This window comes from Hyperolius riggenbachi, chromosome 6, assembly GCF_040937935.1.
Source record: "Hyperolius riggenbachi isolate aHypRig1 chromosome 6, aHypRig1.pri, whole genome shotgun sequence".
In the NCBI taxonomy this organism is placed as follows: domain Eukaryota; kingdom Metazoa; phylum Chordata; class Amphibia; order Anura; family Hyperoliidae; genus Hyperolius; species Hyperolius riggenbachi.
The window spans coordinates 99,070,479-99,097,134 of record NC_090651.1 but is presented as its reverse complement, the minus strand read 5'-3'; the positions used below and the strand labels follow the sequence as shown (position 1 = coordinate 99,097,134).

At 40.7% G+C, this 26,656-nt stretch overlaps 1 protein-coding gene across 1 annotated transcript; it reads left to right on the top strand.

Annotated features, from left to right (window-relative positions):
- The first annotated feature begins 8,775 nt into the window (after positions 1-8,775).
- LOC137522497 (uncharacterized) lies at positions 8,776-24,974 on the top strand. Its single transcript, XM_068242567.1, has 3 exons — positions 8,776-8,850; positions 12,852-13,191; positions 24,836-24,974. Exons 1-2 carry the CDS (start codon positions 8,794-8,796, stop codon positions 13,161-13,163), a joined length of 369 nt encoding a protein of 122 aa, XP_068098668.1. The 5' UTR covers positions 8,776-8,793; the 3' UTR covers positions 13,164-13,191; positions 24,836-24,974.
- Positions 24,975-26,656: the final 1,682 nt, after the last annotated feature.

Genomic DNA, 26,656 nt, shown 5'->3' with positions numbered 1-26,656 from the left:
ACCATCAAAATGCGATTCATATCGCCCAATCTCACTTATCAATACCGACATTAAAATCCTAACTAAAATCTTAGCCAATAGACTTAATACCTGCATATCAACTATAATTCACCCAGATCAGACAGGTTTTATCCCAGGCCGCTCCACTAGGATGAATATCAGACGCCTATTCTCTAATCTACATTACCCCCATAAAAATGCTAATTCAAGAGTAATTCTTTCACTAGATGCCAATAAGGCATTTGATTCAATAGAGTGGCCCTATGTGGAGGCAGTATTAAAATACCTTGGGTTCGGTGGGGCCTTCCTAGAGATGGTTCCGGATCCTATATTACAAACCCACAGCAAAAATAAGAATCAACACAATACTCTCCGATACTTTTAAAATTACCAGAGGGACGAGACAAGGATGCCCCCTCTCCCCACTTCTTTTTGCTATAGCAATAGAACCCCTTGCCCAAGCCATTCGTATCTCCCCTAACATCCAAGGTCAAAAAATTAACCACATAGAAGAACGCATATCCCTATATGCGGACGACATGCTAATATATTTAGCCGATCCGGGCCCATCTTTGGAGGCCACTTTACAAATATATGACAGATTTTATCATATTTCAGGATTGTCAATAAACTGGTCCAAGTCCTACCTATTCCCCATAGATCCCCTTAACCCACAACTCATCGCAAAAAATTCGCAACTTCAAATAGTTTCAAGCTTTAAATACCTAGGTATAACAATACACCCCCCTGCAGTGTCCTTTGTTAAATCCAATATCCTGCCACTATTAGATTCAATCGAAACAAAACTTAAAAAATGGTCATCACTACCTCTAAATGTCTATGGTAGAATTTGTGTGATCAAAGCAATCATGGTACCAAAGATCCTCTATGTCCTGCAAATGGCTCCATTCTGGGTTCCGAAGCCTATATTCAAACGTATAGACTCCATTATGATTTCCTTTATCTGGACGGGCTCCTCACCCCGAATATCTTTAGCAAAATTACAACTCCCCACTTCACTGGGAGGACTGGCACTTCCAAATTTTTTCATATACTTTCTAGCCTCACAATTACTACCAATCCAAGGATGGCTCAGTGGTGATAGATCGGATTCCAGTATGAAAACGGAGGCAGACATAGCTGGATCATATGAAGCACTATGCGCCGCAATCTATAGATATAATATACCTACCCAAAACCTAGGAACAAATCTAATATCCAATACCATTAGAGTATACAAAAGTACTAGAAAACTCCTTGGTGAACCGGTACGTTACATCTCGTACAGTTCCCCCCTTTGGGGCAATAACAACCTACCAGAGCTAAATTCAATTCCGGATATAGCCTTTTGGTATAAACATAATATTAAATATCTTTCACAACTATACTCAGACGGGGCTTTTAAAGACTTTTTAACCCTCAGATCTGAGTTTAATCTTCCCAAACATGCATTATTCCGATATTTCCAACTAAGACACGCGCTGAAAGCCCAAATTGGACTAGGAAATGTAACACTACTTCCCTCAGAATTGGAAAAACACCTCCTAGATAAAAGTAGAACCAAACAGATATCTACTCTTTATAACTTCCTAATGACACACAACACCTCCTACAAACCATACGCTATCAGAGAGAAATGGCTAGCAGCTGAACCTACTATAACCCAGGAACACTGGGCAGAGCATATGGACTGTTATGCCAAAACAGTCATAGCCTCCCAAGACAAACTCATAAACGCTAAGTGGTTTCATATGGCATACCTCACCCCACTGAGATTATCCAAAATGAGTCCCCTGTCAGATGGTAGATGTTTTAAATGTAAAGCCACCAATGCCGATTTTATACACTGTACATGGTCCTGTCCTATGGTCAATCATTACTGGAAGTCTGTGATGCACTTTCTCAGAGATTCTTTAAATCTACCAGTCATGCTGGATCTAAAACTTTGCTTATTGGGTATCACAGGAAACACCCCCAGCTCCAAAAACCAACTGTCTCTGACCCGTATCCTACTATTCTATGCTAGAAAATTGATAGTCCTTAAATGGAAACATCCTACTGCCCCCACTCTGTCCAACTGGAAAAAACTGATTAATGACGCCCTCCCCTTATATAAGCTTACATATCAATCAAGAAACCAATACACAAAATTTGATAAAATATGGAGCAGTTGGGTAAAAGCTGTACATACTGTCATACCCAATCTTGATATCACTGCCTCGGTACAGGACCTTGTACAAATGTAACCTTTCCCATAACTATAGAAGCTAAGGATGTATCAGACACTATATTGATATGTATTATGATATGTATACCCTTGATCTACGTATAATTTATGTATTCCATTCTACAATCCCGTATGATATATATATATATATAGATGTATATCTGTTTCTGAGTCACGTCACGATAACAGCACTAACTGGTATAATGATGCTGAATTGCTGATTTATCTGTTCTTTGTTAAAAACTTCAATAAAAATTCTCTTTAAAAAAAAAAAATTCCCAAGAATCCCCCATGAGGAGATGGCTAAGTACAAAATCTGCCAGATCTGTTATATTTCTACTGCCTACTGTAAGTGACAGGAAGATAGGAAAAAGGTAATTCATAGTGCATTTTACACTGGGACAAAGGTGCAACTAATACCGGTATATTTTATATGTTACAAATTTTCACTATGCTGGTCCTTTAAGTTTGACTAATGATAAGTCCAATGTAAAATTGTGTTGCATGCTAAAATGATTTCAGTAATTAGAGGAAAGGCTCCTACAAGTGCCATATGTTGGCATGGTTGGGGGCTAGAGTAGATATGTAAGTAGTTTCCCTGTCCAGGCTTTTACAAGTACTCCTGGCCATAAATCAATGGTTCCTGGTGCCTTCGTTTTCTTCCATTCTTCCTACTGCTGCACAGCCTGGTGGTAAATCAACATCATCTCCTATAGACTTCTACTGGTGGACAACTTGTGATACCATTAGGTTGTAAGGACTGAAGACCAGGACTGTGTTGGGGGTGTCCAGGAAACCAGAAATCAGCTATTTCTAGATAGGAAAGCTTGTGAAGGCATGCACTGGGATAGGTACTACTTACATACCTTCATTCACACGGAACAATGTGCTAGGTGCTCTCCCAAATTATTATTAGCACCAGAGTAACATTACATTCCTATTACTAATTGCATTTAAAATTCTGGCTTTTGTTTGTTTCACACTTTATTTCCCGGTGGCTATTCTGTAATTTCAAACAAAGTTTACTTTGAAAACTGTCTGCCAGGCTATCCTGATTATACATTTGCTCTGGTCCTATGCGTATGTAAGGAGAATCTATAGTCAGTTTTACACTTGTAGGAGAAAAACAGAAAAGGACACCGAGAGCCCAACATAGTGCAGTATATAGTATAACCAGGTTATGGAGAAAGCCAAAATGTGTGTTGTTATACTCACAAGTGTGGGTTACCTCAAAGGCAACCACTGTATAGGCGGGTGGGGAGCATTAGGGCCTGACCACACTCATTTTGGAAGTTGCTCTCTGTAGATAGGAGACAAGGGAAAACACCCCTCCACCGAAGGTGGACTCGAGACTGTAGCAAGGATGGGACAGAGGCGCTAATAACAGGATAAAACAGTTAAAAACTGTTTAAAAGAGGAGGAAGTGGTGGACTTACCTCACCAGTAAGTAGACTCTGAATTGTTTAATTTAATAGTCAACAATGAAATGTATTTATACACTCCACAATGCAATGCGTTTCGCAGGTTTAAACCCACTTCATCAGGCAATAAAGGAAGCAATGACTAGTACTGGTCAGTGTAGCTGCCAAGCGCCTCAGCTACACTGACCAGTACTAGTTATTGCTCCCGTTAATGCGTGATGAATCGGCTCTTATGCTATTAAACACGTTGCATTGTGGAGTGTATAAATACATTTCATTGTTGACTATTAAATCAACCAGTCTACTTACTGGGGCGGTAAGTCCACCACTACCTCCTCTTTTAAACATTTTTTAACAGTTGTATCATGTTATTGGCACCTCTGTTCCATCCTTGCTAGTTGCTACTATAGTTGGCTTCACTGACTTCTGTTTGCTTTGTAAGGGCAGCTTTCTAAGGGTGGAATATCATATTAACCAGAATTCACCAGCAGTTAAGCACAATTCAGCTTTACGCCAAGGTAACTTCATTGACCTTTTAACTTCACCTGCATTTCTGAACACTATCCCAGCCTAGAGAGATTCATCCTTCCTGTTTCCTACTCCATGCTTCCTCTACCATTCTCCACTCATCTACATCAGTCCATACCACTGCCCACATTATCCCTGCACAATCGAATGTACTCTTTCCCTCCCACCCACTATCTGGCTCCCACAACTTTCCCCAGCTCACTTCCTCCCGACCCCTTGTCCCACCCTAACTATTACCATATAGATGAGGCTGCCCCCTCAACACACTAATAAGCCCTGCAACCCCCAACCCTGGTACACCACCCACACACGTAACCTCAGAAAAGTAACTCAAGCAGCTGCATGGAAATGGAGGAAATCACAAAAAATAAAGGAATAAATGGCAGGCACACCGTGGGTAAAGAAAAAACAATGCTTTACTTGTGTTCTTTCCAATGACACAGTTCCACAAGCTGCGCATGCAGCATCTTGAAAACCATGTCAGCATAACACAGTCAAAACGTGCATGTTTCACAGTTCTCTTGAAGCAGAAAGAAAAGCAAAGCATAGAAAACATAGACAGTTGGAGCAGGCTGGCAGTGCAGGCTAAATATACTTGCACATCCTGATCAACGATGGTAGTATGAACGTAAGATGCTGGGCAACGAGGTGTGTGGCATCACTCCTGGGAGTCCCAAGGCCTGCTGTCCTTACAGCCATTTCGCCACGTTTTCTAGAACCTCATCAGAGGATTGTGTATGGCATGCCATCCCATTGTGTCAGTGGCTGCATCAGACCTCCAAGTAGCCGCCCGCTCTGCGCTCGTTGGCTTCTAATGGAGGAAATCATGTTTTAATCCTGATTTCCTAGAATATAATGCCAAGCTGCTACTCTTTCACACTGCCTTCTCTGAAACCAAGCAAAGTTACTTTGCAGCCCTGATCGAAACCCAAGCTTCCAACCCTAAATGGCTCTTTGCCCCTTTGAATTCCCTACTCAACCCCACTACCCCTCCTCCCAGCTCCTCCCTCTCAGCCAATGATCTCGCCACCCACTTCATCACTAAAATTGCAACAATCTCCTCTCAGGTCATTTCCTCCCCCCCCCCCAGCCACTCCCTAGTCCCCCCCTCCCCCCCAGCCACTCCCTTGTCCCACCCACCCCTCAACCCCTTTGTTCCTGCCACCATTGACAAAGTCCTAGCACCTTGATCCTGTACCCTCAAACACCTTTTGCCCCCACTTACCTTACCTGGCCCCAATCCTCACCTCCTTGCTCAACCTCTCCAGGCACCTTCCTCAAAGCCTTCAAACAGGCCTCCATACTTCCCCTGCTGAAAAAAAACCCTCACTTGACCCATCCCTACCCTCAAACTATCGCCCAATTTTCCTCCTTCCCTTTGCCTTTAAACGCCTCAAACATCTGGCCCACCAATGCATTATTACCCAATACCTCAACACCAATTCCATACTTGACCCCCTACAGTATGGATTCCCACCTGCACACTCAACAGAAACAGCCCTCGCCAAGGTGATCAGTGACCTTACCCTTGCCAGAGCCCAAAGCACTTACTCCATCCTGTTCCACCTTGTCCTCTCCTCGACATTTGAAACGGTAGACTATTCCTGCCTCCTCCAATCCCTACAGTCCTTGTTCATCCATGGGCTCACCTTGGCTTGGATCTCCTACCTCTCCAATCGCTCCTTCACAACCTCTTTCAATGGCTTTCAACTCCTATCCCCTTCACAGTCGTGGTCTCCCAGGGCTCTGTTCTGGTCCCCCTTCTGTCCTCAATATACACTTCCTCAATTGGCAAACGACTTACCTCCCTGTGCTTTAAATACCATCTTTATGCCGATGACACTGAGATTTACCTCCATACCCCTGATCTCTCCTCCACCACTGTGGACAAGGTCTCCTTATGTCTCTCAGCTATTTCCTTTTGGATGTCAGCTAGGTTCCAGAAGCTTAACCTGGACAAAACTGAGCTCCTCATCTTTCCTCCCCATCCTGCTGCTGTTCATATACCCTTAGGAGGAAGATATTCCGTAATATTGCGCAAATAAAGGAGAGGTGAGGGGAGCCTGGGAATTCCCAATATGCACTACAGATCATTGGCAGCGGTGGTCCATCAAATTTGATGTGTTGCTATCCAAGGAGTGCTGGTGGTGGAGCGTAACATCAGTTGTTTCATGCAGGGCTGGTCAAGAATTCTTTGCATATCATAAAGGGGTTTGATTTGGCCTATGTGACCTAAACACTCCAGTTAACAGAGGCTTTATTGCATATATTGCAGGATGGGGGGGGGGGGGGGGGGGGGCATACTACTACCTCACATATCCAATGAACTGTTTTTGCAAACAACCTGATCAGACTAATTGGGGAGTGCATAGCTTGAAGTAACTGCAGGCACTTTTCCATTTCTAAACAGTGACCAAGATGGATTGTGATGCCATAAGATTTTATGCTTTTAGACCAACTATATTGTGTGAAGGTTTATGTGCAGTGTGGTAGCCAGTTGTTTCTGTCTAAAAAAATATATCCAGTCGGCACAATAACATTTAAAATAAGAAAAGAATATTTGATTTGGACTTATCGGTGGTGAGGTAACAAATTCCTAAAATGGCAGCTGTGAATAACTTCAGTTTTTTTTTATAGCGCCAGCAAACTACTGCTTGTGGTCCATTTAGACCCCAGTAGGTAGGATGAGCGGTAAGCAAGTGGATACATACCCAGCACCTGTTCAGACTGTAATGTCAGAGCTATGACTTGGGCTATTTTTTTGTCACTATAATGATTACACAAAATTGTCATGCTATTGTTGTATGGGGGGGGGCTCTTTGTGCTGGATAAATTACTTTAAATAGATCAGGGGGGTAATTTATTACCCTCTGGTTAATTAGTTAGAGCAGTATAGAGCAGATATTTATTATATTGTATGTATATGGTAAATATATAGTATATATATACTGTATATATATACTGTATATATATATATATATATATATATATATATATATATATATATATATATATATATATATATATAATGTATATTGTATATGTATATTTACAGTCCAGCATAATATCCAATAAAATGCTCTTTACCATACTCTTTACTGCACAAGCAGTTGTGATTTTTACTTAGATAACATTATCTGCAGACAAAAGCAAGTACACCCAGCTCACATACAGCATTTCAAGGAAGAGTCATTGCACTGAACCAGTACATAAATAAATTAATTTGTAATTGTTTTTGGTGGAAAAGGTAAGCTTCCATGATTATGCAGAGCTGTTCTGATGCTGATTTTTTTTAGAAACAAACTCTGCAGTTTATTTAACAGAAATGATAGTGTTCAAAGAATGCAGTATATTTTCATGTCTGTGGCAGCAATCAGATAATCACCCTACTCAATTACATTTTCTCCTGATTTTTCTCCCAGGAAATAATTTTTCATCTTACGTTCAAAATAACTTTCTTCTTTTTAGCTTGGTGTATTTGCCTTCTTAAAACAGAAGGAAATCTGCAATAGTTCTGCTATAAGTGAACATTTGTGGTTACCCACAATGCACTACTACTGAATACGCAAATTATCCCTTATCACCCTTGGTAAGCCAAGCAAGCATCCAGAACCGCTGGTGTATAGCAAGTCTATAGCTTTAAATTTTACACAGCCATATCAAACCCACATGTAGACAGCCTGCTTCAGACTTTTGGCCCTCATCAGTACATGGCAGGGATTGATAAGGCTGTATGAGATAGGGCTTGGACCAGTACAACAGAGTAACCAAGCAGCTCAGGGTGACCCAAACTACTAGGAATGTATAGGGGGATAAAATGGACCAAAAAGCCCTCCTACTAAAAAAAGCAAAGCTTGGTGTATTTGCCTTCTTAAAACAGAAGGAAATCTGAAATAATTCCGCTATAAGTGAACATTTGTGGTTACCCACAATGCACTACTACAATGCACTACTACTGAATATGCAAATGATCCCTTTTTTTTATTAATTTGGACATAAAGAAGAACAGAGCAGTTGTTTATTATACTGCACACGTAAGTAGGTCTATTTTCTAAGGTCATACATCACTGACCACATTCTTATGTGACGATATTTTATTAATCAAAGCTTTCAAATCCAAAAACTAAACACATTGAATCCCTCCCCTTTGAAAGGGACTGACAGTACCAGTAAAATGAAGTAGACATATAAAAAAAGACTTAAAGATTTTGCTAATATTTAACTTCAGGCTTAGACAGAACATTGTAGACTGAACTTGCCAAAATATTTTATAGAGATTAGTGTATGGATTTGTTTCGTGGAGAGATTTAGTGAGATTTTGTGATGTGTGGTGAAAGTATATAAATCTGTACTTGTGACTGCCATACTTCCATAAAACTGAACTCTGCAACCTGTGAAATGAAAATCTCAGTTATATTCATGCTGATTGGATTCAGCATCTGCTTGAATACATGTGAGTATACGGACAAGACTTCACTTAGATTCTTAACCACAAATACTATATGTTTTAGTATTACCAAACAAAATGCTTTTGTATTGAAATGTAATGACACTGCATTTAACATCTTATATGTGATAGATTACGCAGCATGTGCCAGCCAAAAGAAGGTAAAAGAGATGACTGTCGGTATCTGGAATTTTGAAAAGGTGTCAAATGGAGGAAAATACCTGCCGGTAATATATTTAGAAATGTGTACTTAAAAGGAAATATCTAATTAAAATGACTATATAAAATATGCTAATGCTGTCATTCTGTAATTTAATACTATTAAAAATCACCGTAAAACTTTAGTTTGCAGTCAGCTATCATTCTCTAATATGCTACTCTGTTTGGATTGTTTTTTGTTAGATTGGTTTCTTAGGTGTATAAAACATCCCCAAATCCCTGTCTCCCTAAATCTTGAATGTGATGCTCAGAGGAGAACAGAGCAGTCTGTGAGCTAACTTCTCATTTATTAGACCAGCCAGGAGATAAAAGGATGCCTTTTCTTCCCATATTAGCATGCATTGGGTTGCTTAAACACTTATAATAGACTGACACAGCCATATTATTTTTGCTGAAAAGCACTGCAATAATATTTTTTTTTTTAAGCAAACGTGTATATTTAGAACACATAGGGCCAAATGCAATTCACTTTTTCACCTGAGTTTTCTCCCAGGTGATATTTTAAAACTTGTCTTTAAAATCCGTTGTAAACCACCAGCAAGCAAGAAAATACTCAAAATAATTTTGCAAGTGCCTTTTCATCTACTTTTTAGTACTTTTTCATTTGTAAAATGCTGAAAAGTTATTTTAAAAAGAAGTTGAAAAATTATCCCCTAGGAGAAAACTCAGGTGAAAAAGTGAATTGCATATGGCCCATAATGAGGAAATCTTGTGATAGAGCTCAGTACAGTTTACTTTTATATTTACAGTCCAGTGTAACACACATTGAATTTTTTTTTACATGCTCTATATTGTCCATACAGTTGTGATATATACACAGATAACATAGTTTGTGGACAAAAGCAAGTCCACGCAGCTCATAGAACAGTATTGCTAGGAGTGGTCACTGCATGGATACAGATTATAATTATATTAATTTGAAGTTGTTTTGGTGGAAAATCCACACAGTTCATAGAACAGTATTGCTAGGAGTGGTCACTGCATGGAAACAGAATATAATTACATTCATTTGCTGTTGTTTTGGTGGGAAATGGACCCTGTTAAAAACCCTGTTAAAGTTAAAGGGACCCTGAGCAGACTGTGTGGGCATGCATTTAAGCATACCCAGGAATACTTAAAGTGAATGGGAACCGCATTTTTTTAAAAATGAAGCAGATACTTACCTAAGGAGAGGGAAGGCTCTGGGTCGTATAGAGCCTTCCGTCTCCTCTCTCGGTGCTCCCTATCCTGTGCTGTCTCCCCCCCGTTTCAATCCCCGGCCGAAAGGGTATTTGGAAGTCTTCGGGAGCCGTGTCCTCCCGAAGACATGCGGCTCCATACTGCACAGGCGTGAGCGTGCAAGAGAGCGTGCTTGCGCAGGCGCAGTACAGGGCCGCCCTTCTTCAGGAGCACTCGGGCTCCCTGAAGACTTCTGAAGCCTCTTTCGGCCGGGTAAAGCAGTATTTGACTAATTTAGTCAAATACTGCTACCGAGCGAGCCAGCACCGGAATGACGGGACCAGGAGAGGAGCCGGAAGGCTCTATAGGACCCAGAGCCTTCCCTCTCCTTGGGTAAGTATCTATCTCATTTTTTTAAATGCGGTTCCCATTCACTTTAAGAATACTCCCTCACTTACGGCCCCTGACCGATATAAATTACATTAGGGCCGGCGAATCTCAGCAAAGTCGCGCTGTGACCCCAGAAGCGGAAGTCAGTTCATGCGGAGTGTGCATGCTCCAGCCTCCGTCATCCTCCTCTAAGTCTATCCCTGCACGAGCAGCACGTCATTGCAGGAGAGGAGTTTCGGGGTCACAGTGCAACTTTGCTGAGAGTCGCCGGCCCCAATGTAATTTACAACGAACAGACCAGTGGGCAGAAAGCTTTACTACAGGGGCCGTAAGTGAGAGGGTATTCTTAAGTATTTGTGGATATGCTTTATTGTATACCCACACAGTCTGCTCAGGGTCCCCTTAAGCGTCCATGATTATGCAGAGCTGTTCAGGTGCTGAATTTTGCAGAATTTTTACAGAAACAAACTCTGCAGTTTATTGAACAAACACAGAAATAATAGCATCCAAGGAAAATACATTCACGTCTGTGACAAAAAATCAGATAAGCTTCTGCATTGTAAAACAAAGGCCCACATGCAATTCACTTTTTCTCCTTAGTTTTTTCCTAGGTGATATTTTCAGAACTTGACAATAAAATTCATTTTAAGCCACCAGCAAGTAAGAAAGTACTAAAAATAACGTTGACAGTACTGTTTTAGATTTTTCACTAGTACGTTTTGGGACTTTTTTCTAATTGGAGAGTACTGAAAAGTTATTTTAAAGAGAAGATGAAAAAAAATTATATCCCAGGAGAAAAAGTCAATTGCGTATGGGCCACAGGATCCTATTCAATTACCTTGTTTCTGATCATTCTCTAAGGAAAAATTTTTTTCATTTTACCTACAACATAACTTTCTAGCAGCTAACAACTGAAAAATACTAAAAAGTAGGTAAAAGCTAATATCATACTCATCTTGAGTATCATTACCCTCTCTGAAACTTTTAATTTAATAAATGTTTGTGTATAAAGGTTATTGTGGTGTGGCTAATTTCTTAGAGCAGAGAAGGAAATTTAGACAATACTGTATATACTCGACTATAAGTCTAGAAATGTAGGTCAGACTCACTAAATAAAAGTATAGGGTCGACTTATACACGAGTCACGAGCAACCTAGCTATAGCAGCAATCATTCACTTTTACAAAGGACTACACAGGTGCACGTGTGGGAGCACACACACGTATGCAAGGTGGCGGACATAGGTTCTACTGTACATCCTAGAACCCACACCAGCACTTTTTAGGACATAGACATATTTACTGCATCAATGCAGTATGTTTGTAATCGTGTGTTCTAAAGTGAGCAGAAACAACACCTGGGCCCATATGCAATTTACTTTTTCACTTTAGTTTTCTCCAAGTTAATATTATCACGCCTTGTCAATAAAATGCCTTTTAAAGAGAAACCGTGACCAAGAATTGAACCTCATCCCAATCAGTAGCTGATACCCCCTTTTACATGAGAAATCTATTCCTTTTCACAAACGGATCAGGGGGCTCTTTATGGCTGATATTGTGGTGAAACCCCTCCCATAAGAAACTCTGAGGACCATGGTCATGGCAGTTTCTATCTGTGAACCTTGTTGCATTGTGGGAAATAGCTGTTTACAGCTGTTTTCAACTGCCAAAAAAAAGCAAGCAGCAGCTACATCACCTGCCAGCAGTAAAATGTCCATATGGTAAATGTCAGAATGTAAATCAGGGATTTAAAAGATTTTACAATGGGCAAACACTGACTAAATCATTTATACATAATTATTGTAAAAATAAAGCACTTTTTTATTACATTATTTTCACTGGAGTTCCTCTTTAAACCCCCAGCTAGCAAGAAAATACTGAAAATAATTTTACTAGTACTTTTTTTTTACTAGTACTTTTTCAATTATAAAATGCTGAAAAGTTATTTTAAAGAGAAGATGAAACATTTTCACCTGGTATAAAACTTTGGAGAAAAAGTGAATTGCATATGGACCCTGGTTTCCCACTGCACTGTAAGGAAAATGCTTTATGATATCCAAGTATAGGGGAGGGTGGGTTTCATACCAATATACAACAATATATAGATATAGGGAGTGTTTATGCTGCTGAAATCAGGATAATTAACCTAAAATTGGGTATCCTGACTAATGTATTACATTCTTCTATATGTCATTGTGTTGCCTCTTCAAGGAGCTCTGCACTGTAATGCAAATCACATCCTCCTGTTATATTCCCAACTGCCAATCAGATGTTCTCTTTTTTTCTGTCGGTGCAGAGCCAATAGAAAAAGCCAGATGTGATCGGAAGCTCAGTCATGGCAACAGTGACTGCTCCCTTTGAAGCTTTGATAAAGTAGCATATTTTATTGTTGTATTCTAATGTGCACATATATTTTATGTGGTGGTTTGATATGAAAGTAACATGTAAGTAATTGTATACCAGGATACTGGAAATAATGGAGATGGCAATAAAGCAAACAATGATGAAAGAGATCAGCCAAGTTCAAATGAATCTGGAAAAGGTGTACCCCCCACTGATTCAATCGATCCTAATGATAATGGCTGGGATGAAGATGAGGATGACGATGAGGACACATATTTGTATGAAATGCTTACAGATGGTCCCATCGGTCCAGGTAAACCTGAGGATGAAGATGAGGGAAACACCAATGACTCTGTAGGTGGTTCTGATGAAGCTGATGGTGGAAATACAGAGGATACAGGTGATAATATCATCAGTTCTGATGAAGAATGAAAGCAACAAGAAATGAACTGTAATTGAAGTAAGTAAATCGAGAACTCATTGTTGTGAATTGTTTAGCAATGGTCTTAACGGTTATCTCAGTGTCTTACAAATTTAAAGCGGAATATAACCCTGCATTTCAACTTTGCTCTAAAACATTATTTACAGTATATTATATGCAACCAGCATTTTTTTTTTTTACTAGACCAGCATTGGAAGAGTTACACAGGCCTTTAAAGTTCCTGGAGATTTCTGCAGACGCATCCGAAGCTGAAATAGATACATTTTGTTTACATAAATGTATCTAAGTGTTGAATGTGACTCACTCTCTCTCACTGAGAAGGAGCTTGGAGGACAGCCAAAGAGTGTGTAACATTTATCAATAGATACATTCAACCAAATAGAATGTAACAATCTGAACTTCTGCATATCTCTCCACGGAACTTTAACCACTTTACCTCTGCAGTGCTAAATTTCTCCGTCCCTCTGTGCACTGCTTCACCCCCAGGGACGGAGAAAGGCGTATGTTCCTGTTTACATGCTGGGAGAGGGCGGGGCAACACGCTCGCACACTGCAGCCAGCCCGCACAGCAGTTGACTAATTGGACATTAGGAACGAGTGTTCCTAAATCCAATTAGTGTCCCCGATTGATGAATAAAGGCTGCTTCAAACAGGAGCAGTCTTCATTCATAACAAAACAGCAGGCACATTGTTTTTGTTGCCGTGTGCGCGCGATCGCGCGTGCACGCACCCACCCGCACAGCCCTTGCAGTCCATTGATTGGTTATTGAGGACTGAGGTCCCCAAAACCAATCGAACCACATGACAAATAAATGAATGGAGACTGCCTCTGCTTGAGGCAGCCTTCATTCATAAGTTGTAAACAAAGGTGCAGCGCGCGATCGCGCGCCCCCCGCGCCGTGCGTGCGCATGTGCACACCAGCTCCGCAGAGCTATGATTGGTTTTGGGGACCCCAGTCCCCAATAACCAATCATGCTGCCTGACAAATAAATGAATGGAGACTGCCTCTGCTTGAGGCAGCCTTCATTCATAAGTTGTAAACAAAGGTGCAGCGCGCGATGGCACGCCCCCGCGCCGTGCGCGCGCACGTGCACACCAGCTCCTCAGTGCAATGATTGGTTTTGGGGACCCCAGTCCCCAATAACCAATCATGTTGCCTGATAAATAAATGAATGAAGACTGCCTCTGCTTGAGGCAGCCTTCATTCATAAACATGTTCCCCTATGGGTATGCGGCGATCGTGCACGTGCACGTGCAGGCATGTGACCCTATGACCCTGTAGAGCACCTGGATTGGTTTTGGGGACACCAGTCCCCAATAACCAATCATGTTGCCTGCTAAATAAATGAATGAAGACTGCCTCTGCTTGAGGCAGCCTTCATTCATAAACATGTCCCCCATGGGTATGCGGCGATCGTGCACAGGCATGTGACCCTATGACCCTCTCGAGCACCTGGATTGGTTTTGGGGACCCCAGTCCCCATTATCCAATCACAGTGCTTTGTCAATGATTGACAGCTGCCCTTTCATTACTGTATTACATGCACACATCCCCCTAAGTTACAGATCACTGATTGGAGACTGGGAAACGATTTTCTGATGAATGATTGACGGTTGCCACAGCCAGTGGCAGCCTTCATTCATTGTGATGTATATAAACATATATACACACACTAACTCCCCCTAAGTTACAGATCACTGATTGGATACTGGGAAAAGAGTTTCCCAAATCCAATCAGAGTTTATAATAAATGATTGACGGCTGCTACAGCCAGTGGCAGTCTTCATTCATTCTAAAGTTTACAAATAGAGACACAGTGTAGATAAAAGTAAAAAAAAAATCAGATCACTCTGCTCCTGTGATCTGAGGTATGTGTTACTTTTATCACATTGCTGAGGGGAAATCTATTTTGTTAGATTTGCTGATTCTGACAGCTTTTCAGTACCAGCTTTTCAGTAGCTGATTAAGCTGATTAACCCTTCCCTTGCCACACCACTTAACCTCTCCTTTCCTCCTTTTTTTGTTAGGCATTTCAGGCCCATACATTCCTTTTTTCATACACTACTATATAGTGTATACTATACTATATCCTATACCTTTTTTACCCTACTCCTTACTAGCTAACTTCCCTTTTTATATAAAAAAAATATACCTACCTACCTGCCTGCCTAACTTAGTCATTAAGATGGCAAAGAGGCTATTTACGGCAGAAGAGGCCTGCGCCATTCTGCAGTATAGCGACAGCAGTGAAGAAGACCTATCTGATTCAGATGAAGAGTGGTGTCCCCAAGAAGATTCGGATTCGCTGTCAGAAAGCGACACAGATTCTGACTCCGCTGGGCCACCACCAGCTCAGCCAGCTAGGACAGAAGTGCAGGCGAGGGGCACTGATCCTGATCCAATGAACAGTGACACCGATTCTGCTGCTGAAGGGGGATCACCTCACCCAGATGAGATGACAGCACCCAGCGCAGCTACTACCAGCAATGCCAGTCAGAGAGGTCAGAGGGCTGCCAGGCCAAGTCAGAGGCAAGAGCTACCTTATGAGCTTCGCCACCCACAGTGGGCACCCTCTAATTTGGAGGTCCCTAGCATCCATCCCTTCACAGCCAGTAGTGGTATACAAGTGGCCACTGAGAACATGCAGCCACTAGATTTTTTGAGTCTGTTCATAACAGACACATTTCTGCAGTTTGTCTGTGAACAGACAAATCTTTATGCCCAGCAAAAAATAGCGGCTAATCCCACCTCACCATTTGTGGGAAAGTGGAACCCCACAAATGTTCCTGAACTGAAATTTTTTTTAGGTTTGACCCTCAATATGGGCATTACAAAAAAACCAGAGCAAAACAGGTACTGGAGCAAGGATTCAATTCACTACATGCCCATTTATTCTGCAGCAATGCCCAGACACCGTTACGAATTGATTATGAGTTGCTTGCATTTTAATGACAATGCCAATAATCTTTCCCATGATGACCCTGACCGTGACCGCCTTTTCAAAATACGGCCCCTCATTGACCACCTGAATCAAAAATTTGGAGAGCTTTACATCCCAAATCAAAAAATCGCAATTGACGAGTCCCTTGTACCTTTTCACGGAAGACTGGGAATAAAGCAGTATATCCCCTCCAAACGATCCAGATACGGGGTCAAATTATATAAATTATGCGAAAGCGGGACGGGCTTTACCTATACTTTCAGGGTATACGAAGGAAAGGACAGTGTAATTGAACCTCCTGGATGCCCTCCTTACATGGGTGCTAGTGAGCGAATTGTCCTGGATCTCATTAACCCATTACTCCACCAAGGGTATCAGCTGTATGTGGACAACTTTTATTCTAGTGTCCCACTGTTCAAATTTTTGCATACAGCTCAGACTGGGGCCTGCGGAACTGTTAGAGCTAACAGAAAGGGTCTGCCACCACAGGTCTTGAATAAAAAACTGAAAAGAGGGGAGTGTTACAGCAACCGAAACGATGAACTGCTTGCCCTAAAATACAGGGATAAAAGGGATGTTTTGCTTCTGACCAACATACATTCTGAGGCGACTACATCAGTGACGTCCCGAAGACAAGAAGTGACAAAACCTGTGGCCATTGCTGAGTACAATAAGCACATGGGGGGTGTGGACTTGGCAGATCAGATGCTTGCTCCTTACCGCATCGATAGAAAACGCAGGGCTTGGTACAAAAAAGTATCAATTTATTTAATGCAGGTGGCCCTTCACAACTCTTTTGTCATCTATAAGAGATCATCATCACGCAACAAGGCCAGGTTTTTAAAATTTCAGGAGCAAGTCATCAGAACACTCATTCACCGATCTGTACAACCTGAAAAGAACCCAGTGCAACTTGTTTCGGAGGATGTCATCAGACTCCATGAAAGGCATTTTCCTGCAGTACTCCCCCCTACTTCATCGAGGCTATATCCCCAAAAGAGATGTAAGGTTTGCCGCAAAAATGCAATTCGATCGGAAACCCGATATTACTGTGCAAAATGCCCTTCAAAACCAGCACTATGCGTTATCGGGTGTTTCGAGAGCTACCACACAGACCTGCAGTATTAGAGGTTTTTTTTTTTTTTTTTTCTTAATTAAGCTGGTTCACACTGCAAGAGCTTTTTTTTAACACTAGTGACTTGAAAAGCACTTGCTAATGCATTGCTATGGGTGATTTTTTTTAAATCACATTGCTCACGTGAGAACACACACACAGGATTACATTAGCTAGAGCTCTTAAAATCACAAGCAGTTTGAAAAAGCTCTTGCAGTGTGAACTAGCCTTAGGGCTGGTTTACACTGTAAGAGCTTTTTCTAAGCACTTGCGAATTTAAAAACTCTCACTAATGCAATGCTATGAGTTTGTTCTCACTTGAGCGATGTGATTTTATAAAAATCCCCCATAGCAACGCATTAGCAAGAGCTTTTCAAACCACTAGCGTTAAACTCTTGCAGTGTGAACCAGCCTTTAGGGATTTTCTTTTTCACTTTTTCAGTTCACAATTTTTTACTTAAACTTTGGCCTATACTTGGACTTCCCGGATAGCAGACAACCACACTCTGGAATCTGACCACTGGCATGGCTATCAACCACCCTCTGACGTGGCTGCTAAAGACCCTCTGACCTCTGACATGGCTGCCAAACAAACTCTGACCTCCGACATATCTGTCGAACACCCTCTGACTTCTACCATGGATGCTGTACACCCTCCGACCTCTGGTATGGATTCTAAACACACTCTGGCTTCCACATTTCTACAGCTTCTACAATGGTGAGTTTTTATTTTTATAGTCTTTGCTGTGCTCCCATGTACACTATCTGTTCATAATATTGAATATGTGTTGACTCTCATACTACATGGAGGTAGAAAAATGTGTCAGTGATTGGTCAATAATAATTAAAAGTGTGTACCAGGATTAAAAAATAGAATTACACTTTGGTGAGAAAAATAGCCCTTGCAAAAGCTGTTGGTACTACTTGTGGTTAACAGTCTGCTGTGTGCCTAAAACGTTATCTGATTTGGTATGTAGCGTATAATGTTAACCATGACAAGCGAGAGAATATAATTTAGAGTGTTTGAGGGCTGAGGCCTATGTCATGGGATATGTTTTTTGTGCCAAAGTGAAAAAAACCGTAAAAAAATACCATTTTCAAAGTTGTGGTGCAATTTCAGCAAAACCTCATAAATCCAAATGTTACACAATAGGTATATCTGAGTAGGCCCGGGTCTCTAGTTTTCAGAATGGTGACATTTATGACCTGTATCGAATGTTCTGAGACTCCAGGGGCTTTGCTAAGAATCAATGACTGCATGACTTTTGCTGCAAAAATTGGCCTTGAAAAATCCATTGGCGCTGCTCATGGTTAACGTTGTATTGCGAGGCCAAAAAGCTATGGGATTATGTGTAGAGGGTGTCATTTTAACCGTGACAAGCGAGAGAATATAATTTGGGGTGTTTGAGGGCTGAGGCCTATGTCATGGGATATGTTTTTTTGTGCCAAAGTGAAAAAAATGGTAAAAAAAATACCATTTTCAAAGTTGTGGTGCAATTTCAGCAAAACCTCATAAATCCAAATGTTACACAATAGGTATATCTGAGTATGCCCGGGTCTCTAGTTTTCAGAATGGTGACATTTATGACCTGTATCGAATGTCCTGAGACTCCAGGGGCTTTGGTAAGAATCAATGACTGCATGACTTTTGCTGCAAAAATTGGCCTTGAAAAATCCATTGGCGCTGCTCATGGTTAACGGTGTATTGCGAGGCCAAAAAGCTATGGGATTATGTGTAGAGGGTGTCATTTTAACCGTGACAAGCGAGAGTATATCATTTGGGGTGTTTGAGGGCTGAGGCCTATGTCATGGGATATGTTTTTTTGTGCCAAAGTGAAAAAAACGGTAAAAAAATACCATTTTCAAAGTTGTGGTGCAATTTCAGCAAAACCTCATAAATCCAAATGTTACACAATAGGTATATCTGAGTAGGCCCGGGTCTCTAGTTTTCAGAATGGTGACATTTATGACCTGTATCGAATGTTCTGAGACTCCAGGGGCTTTGCTAAGAATCAATGACTGCATGACTTTTGCTGCAAAAATTGGCCTTGAAAAATCCATTGGCGCTGCTCATGGTTAACGGTGTATTGCAAGGCCAAAAAGCTATGGGATTATGTGTAGAGGGTGTCATTTTAACCGTGACAAGCGAGAGAATATAATTTGGAGTGTTTGAGGGCTGAGGCCTATGTCATGGAATATTTTTTTTTTGTGCCAAAGTGAAAAAAACCGTAAAAAAATACCATTTTCAAAGTTGTGGTGCAATTTCAGCAAAACTGCATAAATCCAAATGTTACACAATAGGTATATCTGAGTAGGCCCGGGTCTCTAGTTTTCAGAATGGTGACATTTATGACCTGTATCGAATGTTTTGATACTCCAGAGGCATTGCTAAGAATGAATGACTGTATTACTTTTGCTGCAAAAAATGGCCATGAAAAATCCATTGGCGCTGATCATGGTTAACGGTGTATTGTGAGGCCAAAAAGCTATGTGATTATGTATATAGGGTATAATTTTAACCGCAACAAGTGGGAGAATAGAATTTGGGATGTTTGAGAGCTAAGGCCTATGTCATGTGAATTTTGTTTAGCCCCAAACTGAATGAAAAGCAATAACATTTTTATTTTACTATACTGTGTACCAAAATAAAACATTTGTAAAAAAAAAAAAAAGGGACAGAATTGAAAAAATAATGCAAAAATAGTTACCTTAGAGACTCTGCTTTATAAATAGGTATGCCATGAGGGTGTATTACTGTTACGTTTGCATATAAGGGCTTGTAACTACCAATAGAGTACAATTAGAAAAAAAATAACACAGAATTGAAAAAATACACCTTTATTTCAAAATAATATATTGTCGCCATACATTGTACTAGGAACATCATTTAAATGTTGGAATAACCAGGACAAAATAGCAAATAAAATGTGTGGGTTTTACCTATGGTAGCATTGTTTATTCTAAAACTATAGTGGTTTTAAAATAGAGAATTTGTGTATTTTTCATTTTTTTTTCTTTTTTCACTTTAAAATTCATAGAGAACAACATAATTACTCAAATAAAGTATTACCCCTGAAAAGCCTACTTTGTGGCGAAAAAAACAAGATATAGATAATTTACTTGTGTGAAGTAGTGTTATAGTTATTGGCAAATAAATGGGAGGAGTGCAAAATGTGAAAAATGCTCTGGTTTTTAAGGGGAAAACCCCTCAGTTGTGAAGTGGTTAAACCTCTGTGTTTAACCCTTCCAATGCTGGTCTAGTAAAAAAAAAATGCTTTTTGCATATAATATGCTGTAAATAATATTTTAGAGCAAAGTTGAAATGCAGGGTTATATTCCGCTTTAAAGAGGAACTCCAGTGAACATTTTACTGTTGGCAGGTGATGTAGCTGCTGCATGGTTTTTGGCAATTGGAAACAGCTGTAAACAGCCATTTCCCACAATGCAACAAGGTTCACAGACAGGAAACTGCCAAAAGTTCGAACTTTTCTTGTGGGAGGGGTTTCTTGTGGGAGGGGTTTAGCGCAATATCAGTCATACAGCGCCCCCTGATGGTCTGTTTGTGAAAAGGAATAGATTTCTCATGTAAAAGGGGGTATCAGCTACTGATTGGGATAAAGTTCAATTTTTGGTCGGAGTTTCTCTTTAAGTTAACCACCTTCACCTGCTAGTTTTAAGTTGTTATTATTATTATTGATTTATAAAGCGCAATGATATACATCAAATATGAACACTGGTACAACATACAGAACTGGTAATTACAAAGACAGATGTAACATGATGAATAAAATGTATAACAAGCTATGAAATGAACAACAAATTCCTAGATACAAAAGGGTGAGAGAGCCCCGCCCTTGGGAGCTTTCAAGCTAATGGTGTTCTTACAGTGTAGTACAGATGGGTATGCTGGCCATGCACTAAACATTATTCATTGTGCAATATTTGATCAATCTCACCACATTTTGCAGTATGAAAGCTAATCTAAGTACATTCAGTTTCTTCACCAGTTGGAGCCAGAATGCTGATTATTCAGTATTGAAAGCAGGCAACCTTGTCTATCTGTTAAACCACATGTTGTGGAAGTAAGACTTAATTGTGAGTAGTGTACAGTGAGGGAAAGGAAGTATTTGATCCCCTGCTGCTTTTGCTCATTTTCCCTCTGACCAAGAAATGACCAGTCTGTCATTGTAATGGAAGAATTTTTTGAAGTTGAGAAAGACAAAATAACAACAAAAGAACCCTCAAAATCCTGGTGCCCCAAAGTCAGAGCTTGATGTGCATTGTAATGAGTGAAATATGTATTTGATCCCCTATCAAAAGATGACTAGTACTTGGTGGAAAACCCTTTTTGGCAAGCACAGAAGTCAGACATTTTTTGTAGTTGGCTACCAGATTTGCACACCTCAGGAGGGATTTTGGCCCACTCCTTTTTTCAGATCCTCTCCAAACCATAAAGGCTTTGAGGCTGATGTTCGCAACTCAAAGCTTCAGCTTCCTCTACAGATTTTCTGTTGGATTATGGTTTGAAGATTGAACCTTCAAGTGCTTCTTCCTGAGCCACTGCTTTGATGCCTTGGCTGTGTGTTTTGGGTCATTGTCATGCTGGAAAACCAATACATGACATATTTTCAATCAATTCCCTGGATACAATAATACAATACAATAACATTTCTATAGCGCTTTTCTCCAATTCTCCAATAGGACTCAAAGCGCTTACAGCCTTAGAGAGCAGCAGCACCAGGGAAGGCCCCTCCCATTGTCCCTTTGCTGTAGTGAAGGTGTTCTGGCCCCTTAGCAGAACCCCCCCCCCCCCACCAAAGTATAATGTGTCTATCTCCATGTTTAACAGTGGAGATGGTGTTCCAGGGGTCATAGGCATCATTCCTCCTCCTCCAAACACAGCGAGGTGAGTTCTGATGTGACCACGATACTTTATCCCAGTTCTCCTCTGGATCATGTGCCGTCTCGAGCAGGGGTACCTTGGTGACCTTTCTTGGTGACTATGATCCCAGCTGCACTGAGATCATTGACAAGTTCCCCCTGTGCTTCATCTTTATTCTCATGATCATTGCTAATCCGTAAGGTGAGATAGTGCATGGAGCCCCAGACCGAGGGAGATTGACAGGGGGTATTGTGTGTTTCTTCCATATTTGAATGATCGCATCAACTGTTGTCAACTTCTAACCAAGATGCTTGGTGATAGTCTTGTAGCCCAGTCCAGCCTTGTGCAGGTCTATAATCTTGTTCTTTACATCCTTGGACAGCTTTTTGGTCACAGTGGCTAGTTTGGAATCTGTTTGAATCTGACTGATTTATTGCTTCGGTGGACAGGTGTCTTTTATTTAAGGTCCTGCAACAAGCTAGGATTAGGAGCACTCGCTTTCAGAGGGCGCACCTAATCTTAGCCTGTTACCTGTATACAGTGAAGATACCTGGGAGCCTGAACTCTTGATCTTTTGAAATATTTATTTAATTGATTACAATGCACATTAATCTCTGACTTTGGGACACTGGATTTTGGGGTTTGGGGGGAGGGGGGGGGGTCTTTTGTTGTTGTTCTGCCTCTCACAGCTACAATAAACCTACAATTAAAAGTATAGACTGGTCATTTTTGGTCAGAGGGCAAATGAGCAAAAACAGCAGGGGATCAAATACCTCTTTCCCTCACTGTATTTGGTTTTACCCATACTATTAAAAATTGGAAATTGTTATAACCGAGCACATCCCTCTGTTTGTTCACATCTTACTAGAGTGGATCACAGGACAGACCCAGAGAATTGTTTCTATTGTAAAAAACAGGATTCTGGTTCCACTTGGTGAAGATTATATCAGAATATATCTTAAATACAGCACTACAGGATTATAAAGAAGTTATGCAAGTGATTGCATTGTGGAGCTTTCTGATGGCTGCTGTTGTTATTTAAATTTAGCTATATGTGCTGTCCTTGTTTTCCCTTCACTTACGGTCTGAACAAACTAGTGCTCTCCTGTCCACTTTTCAGCACCATGCAATCATCAGTCTTTAACATTGATGTGTTGCTAAATAGTGGACAGAAGCGTGCTAGTGCGTTCAGCCCCTTACCAGTATGATATATGAGAAAGCTGCAGATTCACTAAGGCCTATTGCATACTACATGCGATTCTGATTTTTTATACGATCTAATTTTTGATTCCGATTAAAAAACGTAGCAGCCTGCAGTACTTTTTTAATCAGATTCAAAAATAGGATCTTATAAAAAAAAATCGGAATCGCATGTAGTACAAAAGGCCTAAATAATACAAAAAGGAATATTTATGCATTTTATTATTTTATTACTTGTTCTAAATGAGAAGGTGGAATGATAGACTCCATTGCATGCAGATTTTCTAAAAAGTTGATATACAGGTAGTCCCCGACTTATGAACGCCTGACATACGAACGGCATGGATTCTGTGTTTCCATGGGAACAAGTAAAACAAAAATTCAAATTGGACTAGTTTTTGAAAAAATCGATTTTAAAAAATTCAAATTAAAAAATGGCTTTTAAACTTGTATAAGCAGGTACAGAGGGCAGAGGTAACACAGAGGGGGACACTGGAGGCACAGAAGAGGTACAGGGGACATAAATGGCACAGTGTTCCAACTTAAGAACAGATTCAGTTTAAGAACGAACCTACAGTCCCTATCTCGTTCTTTAACCGAGGACTTTCTGTACCTGAAACAATACTACATGATAACAAGCAAGCGTTTCTGATGGATGAAAGTGCTCCCTAAGGATTCCCTTAACAGCCTCACCAGTGGCCGCAATACCCGAGTCTTTCTTGAGAAGGTATCAGTTATGGTTGCCCTAAAAGCAGTTGAACACATCCAAAGTTTCATTATAGCTTCACAACTTTGAGAGAAGGCGGAATAAAGCAGGTGACAGACATATGAGAATGATCTCAAAATGCCCATTGGCCCAACTCTGGAGACAGGAAGGAAGGGGGAAGTCTATACTCAATACAGCCCAAGATTTTAAAAGGGAAGCAATGACTATCTACTGAGATACTCTAAAATAAGCTATACACATTAGATGCTTTTCAAATGGATATCTTTACAGGTAACTTCTGACAATTTACTGACCCCAAACAGGTATAAAACCGGGTTGGATTTTTGAAGTCAGTTGCTATTATACTTCCCAGGGGGGGTCATCACCAGGGCTAGCTCCTACACCCACCCATTCTATACTTAATAGGAATGAACATGAACACGCAGCCAAGCCAATCATGTACAGTATGTTCATAACTAGGTAACCAGTTCAGTGCTCTGAGAGTCACATTGTTCATGCGGATCCTTCTGTCCTCCAATGTGTGCTCCATGAGTGTCCTAAAATAGGATCCAGATCAATGGAGGTGGGCAAAATATTTTACTAACCTTGTTCCATTTACTTAGGGAGGTGATTACATTTACCCAATCCAAGCATGTAGTTGCTAGTTTATAAGCTAGCTGCCAGATAAATGATCTGCTTTGGTCATAACAGGCTCATTTTTTTCTGATTAAAGTTGCTATCAACAACTAATATAACTTAAACCTGTTTTACTGGTTCTCATTACTTTGTTTTCATTCGTTATGCTTTTGTTTTTTAGGATCACTGGATTTCAGAAATACTACTGTGGACTGGAACGGGGATATGGATTACTCATTTTAATGTATTTCTTTGTTTTAATTTAAGAAATCCAAAAAGACCAGTCATCGGAAATGGTGTATGATTTCACTACTGAATAAAACGACAACTAACAGCTATGAAAGTGATTTGCTATTTTTTGAATTCACTGGATTTAGCACTGTAACTGCTGTGCTTTTGTGAATAGAGATGAATCTTGGTAAAGAGAATTAGTTATTTTAGTTAACTAACTATAATGGCTTCAATTCAATAAGACAAAAACAAATGGTCAGTAAAATACCGCATTCAGTGTTTTAGAGTTTGCTTTTCAAATTCACTACGATTTTTTACGCATGTGGTAATAATTCGGTAATTTACAACAACAAAAAAAAACTGCATGACAATTCACAAAGGTTTTTTACCTCATGCGGTATTTCATTTGGTATTTTAAGGAATCATGCAGTATTTCATTCAGTATTTGATGCATTATTGCAGTACATGGAAAATGGATGAAAGATGTGATACAGAAAGCATGCAGTATTTTGTATTACAGTGCCACGTAACGTGCAAGTCCAAGCTGCATAAAGTTAACAAAAAATCTGTAGCAGCTCAAAGCCATTAGTATTTTATAAACCATTTTTAATTACTACATAATAATATTGTGAAATTGGGAAAATATGTTTTTTTTATTAACTTTCTTATTTTCTTAAATAGTTTAATTATTTTTCACCTTTTCTCTTCTCTGCTTGCTCCCTTTTATAACTTTCCCAATGGCTGTTAGTCAGTTACTGGAGATGAAATACCTAACACCTCACTTGCTTTAACGCATGCTCTAATCTTTGTGAATTTACATTTATTGAGGTATTTACCTCACAAATTGGTAATTTACCTAACTAGTCAGTCATTTTAGTTTTCCATATAGTAACCTTCTTCTTAGTGAATTGACATTTCACAAAATCTTTAGGGAGCGCTCCTACTTCCTCTTTCTTCTGTGCTTAGCTGGGGCAGAGCTGCAGCACTGGTTTGCAAGTCAACTTAGGCCCCGTTCACACTTGCGGTTGTCTGCCAAACGGACCGGATGACCTGACCGGATCCGGACCGGATCCGGATCGGATCCGTACGGTTCTGATCCGGATCCGATCCGGATCCGGTCAGGTTGCATCAGGTGTTCATCAGGATGCGATCCGGATCCGTTTGGCAAAAGTTACGTAAAAAACAAAAAAAATGTTGGGGTCTGGGAGGTCAGCAGAAGGGGGACCTGTGGAATCAGGCCCTCCGCTGTTTAGCACTCACCTCCACCTCCAACATGCTGCCAACATCTCCAGCTCGTGCTGCTCCACTCCAAAATGCTTGCCCATGTGTCCCCGATCCAATATCGCCGCAACAATCCTCATAGGAAGTGGGGTAGAACATCCGGATTTTTAGCCAGTGTGTTGTGCGCTATCCGGTTCTCATTGATTTGTATTGGCCGGATGGTGCAGTCCGGCTCCGCCCCGGATACGGCTGCCGGAGGAGCCGGACCAAAAAATAGCGCATGTTGGAACGGACGCCGGAGTCCGGATCCGGTCCGGCTCCGGTCCGGACGAAACGGACGCATGTGAACGGTGGCATAGACTTACATTGCTATGCCGTGCGTCCGTTTCGTCCGTTCCGCATGCGGTGTGGCTCCGGCACGGCGATTCCGGATAGCCACCGCTAATGTGAACCGGGCCTAAACATTGCTCAGTGCAGTTTGCCAACCTCACAACCACAGCATCCTGCCCATCTGTCTGTTAGTCTGACTAAAGTTACAGATTGCCCAGCA

Bases quoted from the DNA above. Each gene is read 5' to 3' on its own strand.
- LOC137522497 (XM_068242567.1), top strand. From the start codon at position 8,794: ATGACTGTCGGTATCTGGAATTTTGAAAAGGTGTCAAATGGAGGAAAA. The intron at 8,851-12,851 runs GTAATATATTTA...ATTGTATACCAG, and splicing joins ATGGAGGAAAATACCTGCCG to GATACTGGAAATAATGGAGA.